General features: G+C 35.8%; 1 protein-coding gene across 1 annotated transcript in view; it reads right to left on the minus strand.

Moving 5' to 3' along the window:
- Positions 1-7,158: 7,158 nt before the first annotated feature.
- Positions 7,159-11,293, minus strand: part of C7H14orf39 (chromosome 7 C14orf39 homolog) — a 32,546-nt gene continuing 28,411 nt past the window's right edge. Inside the window, exons 16-17 of the mRNA XM_032909125.1 lie at positions 11,115-11,172; positions 7,159-7,355 (exon numbers count right to left, since the gene is read on the minus strand). Coding sequence (XP_032765016.1) covers positions 7,159-7,355; positions 11,115-11,172 — 255 coding nt within the window. The remainder of the gene's footprint in view (positions 7,356-11,114; positions 11,173-11,293) is intronic.

An 11,293-nucleotide genomic window follows, 5' to 3' on the forward strand; every position in this document is an offset into this window, starting at 1 on the left:
TCATTGTCAAACAGATCCTAAAGGTATTGCACACATCCGTATAAAAGCAGCAAAGATTTCATAGACAGGGAAGACACACCAAGGAAGAAGAAAGCCATTTGAAGATGCCCAGCCGTGATAGGTAACCTTATTAACCGAATATAACAACCAATGGCCAAACACCTCTATAATTTGTTGTGAAGATATTTATTTTAAAAATGAGATTAACCTTTTTTTTTCTTTTGAGGTAGTCTTTTTTTTTTTTTTTTCTTTTGAGGTAGTCTTATTATATGGTCCTGGACGGCTACAACGCACTATGTGAGACAGGCTGGCCTTGAACTCAAATCCAAAGAGATATCCCTACCTTTGCTTCTATAGTGTCCAGAGTACTGGGGTTAGCGAGACACCAGCATGCACAGCCCTTCCTCCCAGTTTTTAAAAGATCATGTTTGTGATGCTTCCCAGACTCCTCCTAAACTAGATTCTAAAGTGATCCTCCAGACACAGCCTCCTGAGAAGTTGGGACTGCAAGTGTGAACCACCAAGCTGGTTAGTGAAGAATGTTGATCGATACAGTTCACATAAAGCAAATTATCATCTACTGTGTGAGTGGGCCTTATTCAGTCAACTGAAGACCTTAAGAGCAAAATTTGTAGTTTTCCATTGGAGAGAGATTTTAGCTTCAAGAACTCAGTATAGAAACTCGGTTTGAGTTTCCTGCCTGTCCTGTCCTGTAGGTTTTAAACCTGATTTCCAGTATCAAATCTTACCTGAATATTTTCCTGCCAACTCACCCTACAATATTAATCTTCCAACTCCTCAATCCTGACCTCTAACTCTTTAACGTGAATCCAGACGGGCATGTGGAGGGATGCGCACCACTGGTCCTGTTACTATGCCGTGATGCCCCACAAGCGGAATGTCAGCAGTGATCAGCAGATGGAGGAGGCACAGGGCATTCTCCTTCAGAGCCTCAAGAGAAAGCAAATCCTGCTGACTAAACCTTGATTCCAGCCCACTAAAATCAGTTCTTGTACTACAGACCTCAGAATGTTGTTTAATTAAAAATTGCTGTGATAATTTACTACAAGAGCCACAGGAAACTAATATGCTTTAGTTGACAACTTAATTAAAATATTTTTATACATGAAACCACATTAAATATTAAGAACAGGAAAATATTTATACATTGTAGATAATGACATCCAGTAGTTACAAATAACAGATTACCGGAATCATGAAAGGGTTAACTCAGAAGAAAGGGACTATTGAGTTCAGCTTGGAAGTTCTAGGTGCAAGCTCAGGCATGAACACCATGCAGGAGCATATGTAGATGCAAATGAAAACATTTTGACCAAAAACACAGAGATAAGGTAGGCAGGGTCCCATATTCCTAATGCTACAATGACCCAATAACTTCTCACTCTTAAATCTCCCATCACCTCATATTGGTTCTCCCTGGGGACTAAGCCTTTAGCATATGGACCCTCAGGGTTTAACATGCAAACCCTCAGCATCCAAAGCACACACACAGGATAAATGCATGCTGCTGAATTACTTGTATAAATTCATGTTTCATCTCATTTTATTAGACACTAACTTAAATGTACACACATAGGTAGAGGTGTGTATGTGTTCCTTCAGCAGTGATATTCTAGAAGCTAGTGTATGATTAGATATACATGTACTTTGAAAATGAGAGTCTTGACTACTTTTAGGAAGTATTTATTCTTATAAAATCTTTCCTAATTAGAGACAAGATTATCCTGCTTCTATTAAAGTAGCTTTTTTTCTTAAACAAAATTATATATACAGTGATTTTCTTTCAAATGTATTAGAAGACTCTGGAATTTGCACCTATGTTTCTGAAATTTTACTGACTAAAAACAGGGGACACTCATCAGAAGTGGTGGCATATGCCTATATTCCCAGTACTTGTGAGATGGAAATAGGAAGAACAGGAGTTCAAGATCATCCCTGGCTACCTATCAAATTCAAAGCCAACCTGGGCTATGTAAGACTCAATCTCAAAATTGCAAGCAAGTTTGTAATTTTAAGACAACAGCAGATTATCTTTTTTTTTAAGATTTATTTATTTTATTTATATGAGTTCACTGTAGCTGTCTTCACAGCTGTCTTCAGACACACCAGAAGAGGGCATCAGATTCCATTATAGATGGTTTTGAGCCACCATGTGATTGCTGGGAATTGAACTCAGGACCTCTAGAAGAGCAGACAGTGCTCTTAACTGCTGAGTCATCTCTCCAGCCCCAACAGATTATCTTTAAAGGAATACTTTCCCTTTTGAAATTTACCCTAAGTGGACAGTGATTAGGAAAGATACCCAGCACTAAGCTCTGGCCACCACAGGTATTTGTGTACATGTGCAGGCACAGTGGCAAGCACAAAATTACTTTTAAATTAGAAACACTGCACAAGTTCCTGCTATTGGATGACTTGATTAAACAGAACACAGCCTACCAAAGGTAACTTTCTTCTTTTTACCTTATATCAAGATGGTATTTAGTCAAATGAATTCTTTTAAATATGTTTTTCTAATTTTCAGGGCCAGTAGAATCAAACCATAGGTCAATTGGTTATGATGCCCACACACCTGGACAATTCCAACTGCCTTCTAAGTGGTTTGTCTTTGGGTTCTCTTAACACTTGATGGATTATATTGTCAGTTTAATTTCTTTGGCTATTCCATTTTGTGAATGTGAGTGTGTGTACGAAGGTAAGAGACCAACCTTGAGTATTGTTTCTCAAATGCCATTCACTTTGGGTTTTGTTTTTAATTGTTTTGTTTTGAGGCAAGATCTGTTCCTTCCCTAGAACTTGTTTATTCCGTTATGCAATGCTGGCTGGCCAATGAATCTCAGGGATTTTCCTGTCTCTGCCTTCCTAGTGCTAGGATCACAAGCACTAACTGTTTTATGTGGAATCAGAAGATCAGCTCTTCATGCTTGCATGGCAAACACTTTACTGATGGGCTACTGTCTTCAGCTCTGGACACTCATTTTCTCATATCTAAAACATAAATTGTTTCATTGTCCTTACTGCTCTCAGAATACAAGGTCAAATACATCATGATCTACCAAATATGAGTTCTACAATATCTATTAAACTCAGTTTCCTGTGTTTGTTTAGTCCAGAAAGACTTCTCCTCTTCATAAATAGTATCTATTTTCCTCTGGCCAATGGTCTCCTTTACATGGAAACCTTTCCCTATCTCCTTTACCAATCCAGCTCACCTCTATTAAATGTTTATTAAAATCCTGTTAACATTAGTCATTAGAATTGGCCAACAAAATATGCAATGCCAAAATGCCATCAGCTGGGGCCTGGGGCCTGGCTCAGTGGCTAAGAGTATTTGCTATGCAAGCATGGGAATGGATGTAAACTCAAATCCCCAGCACCCATGCAAAAAGCTGGGTGTGACTGCAGATGCCTGAGGATCCTGGGAGCTCAGAGGCCAGTCAACCAGGCTAGCCAAAACCAAGAACTACAGGTTCAGTGACAGACCCTGTCTCAAGACAATTCAGTAGAAAGAGATAAAGGCACATGCATGGGCAGACATACATACCTTAACACTAGGACGAATGTCTCACAATACTACCCATGTAACAAAACAAAGTAGTAAATAAATAAATAAATGCCACCAATTCAGAGTTGTAGGTAATTCAGTGGAAGAGTCTACATCAAGGCTCTGGATTCAATCCCTGAATTGAATAAAGGCCTCAGGTGGACTGAGAAACTCCAAATAAAAGTTGACTTGACTGGTATCACTTGTGGATGCTTCTGATCAGTAGATTAGAATACCAAACCCCTCTGGGGTCTACCACTGCAAGACTGCAGAAGAACTGACCTGCAGATGGACATTTCCATCCTCAAAGTTCCTCCTTTTCCTGTCTATAAAACCCCAAGCCCCTTGGTACTAGGTGCACACAATCTCTACTCCTGCAGAAAGATGCAGCCTTTAGCTGTTCTGATGAAAGGACAATTTTGCTTCTGGAGATGCCTGTCTGCTTTATTTCTAGGTCATCTCCATCAGTTGTGATCTATCAATCCCTAGTGCTCAATTAATTAGCTGATTAATTAACAAAAATGTACACTTAACAGTGTCAACTTACTCTTGAACATTTATAATCTACATACTTTTAGAGCTCTAATTACAAACCTACTTCTTCAATGAATCATTCCTTAGGCTTTTCAGTTCATACCTTACATTTTTTTAAAAAGAAACCAGTATCTTTTCTACAACACATCAGTATAGTCTATGAAAAAATATAACTATTTTATTGTAGTATTATCGTTAGTACCTGAGTTTTGTCTTATCAATCATGTTATATGTTCTTAAGTGCAAGACCGAACTATTCATATATTCTCAAAATGACATGTGCACATTCACTAGATATTTTAAAAACATCATTTGTTTTGCTTTATTTATTGATATTTAATAAATCTAACCATGCAAGTGGTTTACATATTATTAAATTAAAAAACAAATTTTGAATCTTCTGTTTTGTTTTGTTTTTGTTTTTCGAGACAGGGTTTCTCTGTGCAGTCCTGGCTGTCCTGGAACTCAGTCTGTAGGTCAGGCTGACCTTGAACTCAGATCTGTCTGTCTCTGCCGCCTAAGTGCCGGGATTAAAAACATGCAGTACCACTACCGCCTGACTTAGAGGCTCTTAAAACAATCTAATTCCAAATCTTTTTTTCTCAGATACAGTATCTTTATCATAACAAATCTATAGCATGCCATATAAAGGTATCTGACACAAAAACAAAAGCTCCATATCTTTAAAGTATGTATGCATTATATAGATTAGTCCTATGACATCCTCGTGCGTGGATCAGTGTGCTTCGATCATATGCACACACACACACACACACACACACACACACACACACACACACCACAACACAGTATCCCGTCTTGTAAAATTCTTTTTAAAAACATTTTTTCACAAAGATATATTTCCATTTATCTTATATTTATTCAAAGAATACCATATAACTATAAAACCCTAAATTTTAAACTAGAATTCTTTTTCATGCTTTTAATCAGTTATTGAAGGTTTAGATTTTAAATATATATATTTATTCTGAGGCTGGATAGATGGCACAGGGGTTAACACTGGCTGTTTTCCCAGAGAACCTGGATTTGGTTCACAGAGCCTTCATGGTGCCTCAGAACTATATGTAACTCCAGTTCCAGGGAATCTGGCACCTTCTTCTGACTTTTGCAGGCACCAGACATACACGTAGTGACATATATGCCAGAAAGCATTCATACAAATAAATAAATATTTAAATATAAACTATCCAGTCTAGAGTGGCCTTAAATTCTATCACTCATTAGATCAGTACCCTGAAGTCTTTGGAAAGACTTAATTCACTAAACTGTGACATGTAGATATTCACAGACCTTCATTCTAATTCTGACTTGCATGTTGAGAATCATGATTCTACATACATGCATCATAATCTAGTAAGAAACAATTTTCTGCTCATATAACAAAGATTTCTGGGGAGAAAAGTTCAAGCTTAAAATGTCTTGAGAATGGCTTTAGAGCAGCATTTGTGTTTTAAATAATGATTAGGGGTGAGGGATCCATAAAAGCTTTGAGCTTCTTGTTGGCAGCAAGGAGAAACCAATCGGATTTTCCCTGCAGTTTGACTAGATGTAGGGAAAAAATATGATGGCTTAAAAATCTGTCAGTCATTATTACTGAGGCTAGTGGGGTTGGGGGCGCTCACAAAAAGGGACCTATCACGACTGCCCTCCAAAAGACCAAACAAGCAGCTGAAAGAGTCAGATGCAGATATTTACACACAACCAATGGACAGAAGCTGCTGACCTCTGTGGTTGAATAGGGAAAAGCTGGAGGAAGCTGAGGAGGAGGGCAACCCTGTAGGAGGACCAGCAGCCTCAACTAACCTGACTGCTCAAGATCTCTCAGACACTGGGCCACCAACCAGGCAGCACACAATAGCTGATATGAGGCCCCCAACACATATATAGCAGAGGACTGCAGGGCCCTGGGTTTGGTCAGAGAAGATGCACCTAAGCCTCAAGAGACTGGAGACCCCAGGATGTTTAGCGGACTGGTGGGGTGGAAGATGGGGACATCCTCGTGGATATGGGGGTGGGGTGTGGGTATGGGATGTGAAATAGTCGGAGGGTGGACCCGGAGGGGGATAAAATCTGGACTGTAAAAAAAAAAAGATTAAATAAAAAATTTTTTAAATGTTAAAAAATAAAAATCTGTCAGTAATTATGCATCAAAATATGCAGTCATACTCTTTTTATTACTTGATAACTCAATTTGAAAAGCACATAAAAATTAAGTAATATATATAATTTCATCAAATTTTAAATATTTTAATTTAAGCTATATAATTGGCAAATATAAAAAATGAAATACAAACATAAAACAAAATATAAATATTAAGCGTTCCTTGTTGAAGATGAAAAACAAAAAAATTTGGTTCTTCAAAAAAAGGTTTAACCAGGGAAACCAGTGATATAACAACACAATCTTCAAATATTCATCTTTCTCTCACTTTTCACTTTCTTAAAGATATACTAACATAATTGACAAAATTGGAATTTTACTGTTGTATTTAAATGAAAATAACATAAACTTTTATTGTCATTGACATGAATTTTTTAAAATTATAATCAGAATAACATTCAGCATCCTGCCCACCCCCCCCAAAGCATAACTAAAACCCAGTGATTTCAAAATTTTTAATGGCTAAAGTATAAATTCTGCACGGTTATCATTAAAAGGTCTTCTGATAGTTTGAAGGCATTCTTGTTATTATCAAAACAACTAAAGTGCTACTAGTTACTAGACTAAAGCTCAAATTCCAGGGAGAAGGAGACTTAATATTACTTACAAAACTTATGGAAAAAGTATTGACATCTCTAAAATAAAGGATTGTCTGACAGGGCCTACAAAGTCAAAGTCAAAGTAATGATTAGCTAGTGTCACAAATAAAAATCAAATATTCACTATCTAAATAACTTCAATCAAATAATTCAACTGTAGTAACAATTACTACTTTAATTGAGAAAAATGTATCTTGCATTCAGTGATAATACAAAATTTTACAGTTATTAACTAGTTCAAATAGTTAAATAGCATTAAATAGTTCAAAAATAATGATTCAAAAAAACATAAATTGTGTTTTATTTTGCGAGGAAGAAAAATCCTTTGAGGAAGAGGAAGACATTGTGTTTTGATCCTGCTCAAAGGAAAATGGAAAACTAAAGTCGTCTTTCCCAGCTCCAAATGTGTGAGAAGAGTCTGATGAGAAGGAAAATGTGAAGGCGTCCTCTCCTTCTGATTTCCCAAATAAGTTTCCTGAAGAGCATAAATATTGAAATATCACTGTGTTCATATTTTATAAGACAATTTACTAGGTTACAGTGTACTGCACACAATAAGTACATTACATTAAATCACTTATCTATTTAGTAGATATTTAAATGTATTCTTCATACATATAAGGCATTGTCCTTGGTACTGTGGAAAGGTAAATTCGAACTTAAGCATAGTTATAAGTAATTTGAGCTCAAGTGTGCAGAACAGAAACTAGGGTAATACATCTCTAAAAAAGAGAGTAGTATGCATGTCCAGAGACAGATCTGCACAGCGAACAGCAGGGTAGCATCCATCCACTCCACTTATCAGGGGCACTGAAGACTAACAAAGATATATTGAACAAGAGTTGATGAAAACGAGCTTGCAAAAACTACTGAATGTCTCACCATAGAATGTAGGCTTAAATAGGGAAGAAGAAACCATTAACAATTGTCACGTTCAGATATAACATGACTTAAACTGCTTTGTACGGTTCCTTTGGAAAACATGTATAGAATAGATGAAAAGGAGCATCTAGAAGTAATGAAAACCAACAGGGGAAAGACATAGTATCCAACAGTTCGAGAGAACGTGTCCTTTACCTATTACCACAGCAGTGGATATGGAGAGGGAAATGCTGCATCTGAGATGCTGTAAAGGTCAAATTTATCCAGCTACTATTTATTGCATAATTACAAAATACGGTTATAGCAGCGGTCAAAACCTTTGATGAATCTGTGAAAAGGGTTTTCCACAGTTTCAAAAGAAAATTTATAAATCAACTTCACTTGTAGATTTGTTTGTTGACTCCAAGGATTGGCATAACAAAAAATTATACATTTTCATTCATTATTTAAAACATAAAGTAAAAATACTTTTCACTGTCTCTTTAAAATCAACTATTACTCCACAGTTTAAAATCTACAGCAATAGAATGGCTTATGGGAAACAAATGGCATGAAGCTTAACTATTTCCTATACAGAGTTAGGTAGTTAGTAATTAAACAGAAAATTTTCTATGTGCCACTTGGAAATCAACATCCATTATTTCACTCTAAACAAAGCTCAGTCAACCAATAGTCAGACCCTGGCCAGAAGGACGCACAGATTACAGATATTTGAGTTCTCTCACTCCCTTCTTTATTTGTTTCTTTACCAACTTCATTTCCTAACCATAAGACTTAAACAGAAAAAAATATATAGATTCTGAAAGAAATAAAATCTTGAATTTCCCTCTGCATAAATAAGTTTTATTTTCTTTTTAAGAGTTCCCATGAAGTATTAAAATTCCTAATCACTTTATAAACAAAAGCATATTGCTGTATAAGACAATATTTTAAGTGCTCTGAGAAATTCAAAGGTAAAAATAAAGCAAGCCCTTATCAAAAGATCCAGAGTTTTTTATATATTCATAAACACTTAATGATATTATTTAGAGTATAAACATTACTTTTTTAAAAAGAAGTTCAGAAAAGTAGAGAGATTTTTTTGGGAATGGAAAGTAGAAGGTGGAAATAACGGTTTTATGGGTGAGAAGGTACTCTTCAAAGATAAAGAGGGATTTGAAGGTTGCAAGAAGCAAACAGGTAAAAAGTCTGGACATACTTGAGATCTGCTGAACTCTTCAGTCTGACCAAAGACAGGTAATTTGCTTTTAAAATGCTTATATTGGTGTTAAGTTAGAAAAGTAAGAAGATGGTAAGTGACAGCCAATGAAAGCCACTCAAGTGTTTGACAATGGCAGATGATAGTCAGCATTACGCTTAGAGAAGGTGAAGATGTGATTTACAGGTAAGCCAAGAGGACAAAACATCATTAGGATGTCATTACAATATCCCATGTGAGCGGTTATAAGTTAGAAACACAGTAAAATCACTAAAAATAGAAAAATAAGTTTTCTAGAAACATAAAGCTCGATGCCTAGTTGAATTTAATATAACAACAGAGAGAAGTTATTGCTGATATTCTGAATCTTGACAGAGTAATGCAGATAATCATCAGCGATGTCAAAAGGAGAATAGCACTTGTCTCAGATGACTGGGTTTTTAATGTCAAAAAATATCTTAGCTATAAAGAGCTTATCACTATCCAATCAGAAATACAAGCCTCCAGTTTAGAAAAGGTTTCGCAGCTATCAGTTTCCACTTAAATCGTTTTAATAGCATGCTAATCATCTTTCTGCATTATCCTAGTTTTTTATACAGTGTGTTCTCCATATAGCAATCCAGAGAATCTTAAGAAAGAAAGAAAGAAACAAACAAACAAACAAACAAACAAACAAAACCTGTCAGATCATTTCAGTCATCTGCTCAAAACTCTCTCTCCAGTGGCTTCTTTCTTCACTTAAAAAGATTTTAATGGTCAAGGGTCAAACACGACTTGTTCCTTCTCACGCTTCTGACTTATTTTTTTCTGCACTATTCTCCTTGCTCTCCATTTAAATAAATCTACTTTGCTTTTCACTGAACATACCATGCATGTTTCCATGTAAGATCTTTTCAGTCTTTGTCTAGAATACTTTTTCCAGTAGCTACTATGGCCATCTCCTCATGCCTCTGTTCAAATGTCTTTCATTGATGTGTTCCCTGATGCCCTTTTAGCACAGCAACCATTTTCCTAAGCTAAGTATCTTCTAGTCTTCTTATTCTAGTTTATTTTTCTTCTGAGTATTTAAAGGTTAACTCAAACTAGGGCTGAGTCAGACCAACATGGAAGGATGACTTAATAGTTTCATTTCTCATAATACTATTTTCTTAGAAAACATAGTATTGTGGATAAATATCGAATGTTTTCCCTGCCAACTGTGCTGTGTAAGAATACACCTGGATCAGAGAAGCTAAGAATTGGCATATAGGTATGACTAAAATGGAAAAAAATGATGATGGGAAACTGATAGGGTAGCTTTTGTGTCAAGGTGACATACATGCTCCATGTATGTGTCTTGTCCATAGCAGCATGACATGTTCCATGTAGATGAGGTAGCAAAAGAGATCTTAATATTTGGGTAATTAACAGGTTCTCAATGAGACAAAAGACACTGAACACGCTGTTATCTCTTACTCCTCATCCTTCTACAAAGTAAATATATTAAATTTATAGTATGAATCTTACTACCTCTTCAAGTCCTAAACTATTTAGTATATTAATATCATATACGTAATTAATATTATACACATTTATTTGTCTATAGGGCAGTGGAATACAAGCCTTATGAAGATTCTGAATTCTTGCCACTGTGGACAAAAGCAGTACCTGGCAACAAATGAAATACATACACATATACAAATATTGACTGAATTAACTAACCAAAGAATAAAAGAAGAAAGGCTACCCAATAAAAAGTATGCACCAAGATAAAACAATTTCCAAAAGAATGGGAATAATTAATGCTAATCATTAAAAAGAACTAAATATGATAACAAATATAAGATACCCATAACATTGATAATTGAGAAGTCAGTAATATTGAAGAAAACAAGTGTTGGCAGAGTTGTGAAAGATGGTCAAGTGCTGAAAGGATGAAAAAGAAGGTAGGAGGGAGGGAAAGGAGAACAGGGGGAGCAGTTACTATTTTTTTCTGTGTGATGAGACTGCAGTACTGTCTACTGCGTTAACAGGGTCTACAAGCAAATGTCCATAAATAAATAAACAGAATGCCAAAAATCAATTAGAAATAAACCAACCTATCCTTTCAAACAAACTTTCCTACATAGAGGAAAGTTAACATGTTTTACATGTAGAAAACTTCAAAACACTCACCAATTCCTTGTTGTGATGAAGGAGGATTTAGATTTACTGCAGGGTAATGTTCATTAAACTGCAAAGTAATTTCCATTAACGATTACTTGTGAAATCAAAAGAACAGTTTATATAGCATTATAATTGACACTAGAGCCTGTACTTTTAGCATATATTATTAGGGTAGACATAACAGTAAC

The sequence above is a fragment of the Rattus rattus genome, chromosome 7 (genome assembly GCF_011064425.1).
Source record: "Rattus rattus isolate New Zealand chromosome 7, Rrattus_CSIRO_v1, whole genome shotgun sequence".
NCBI lineage: Eukaryota > Metazoa > Chordata > Mammalia > Rodentia > Muridae > Rattus > Rattus rattus.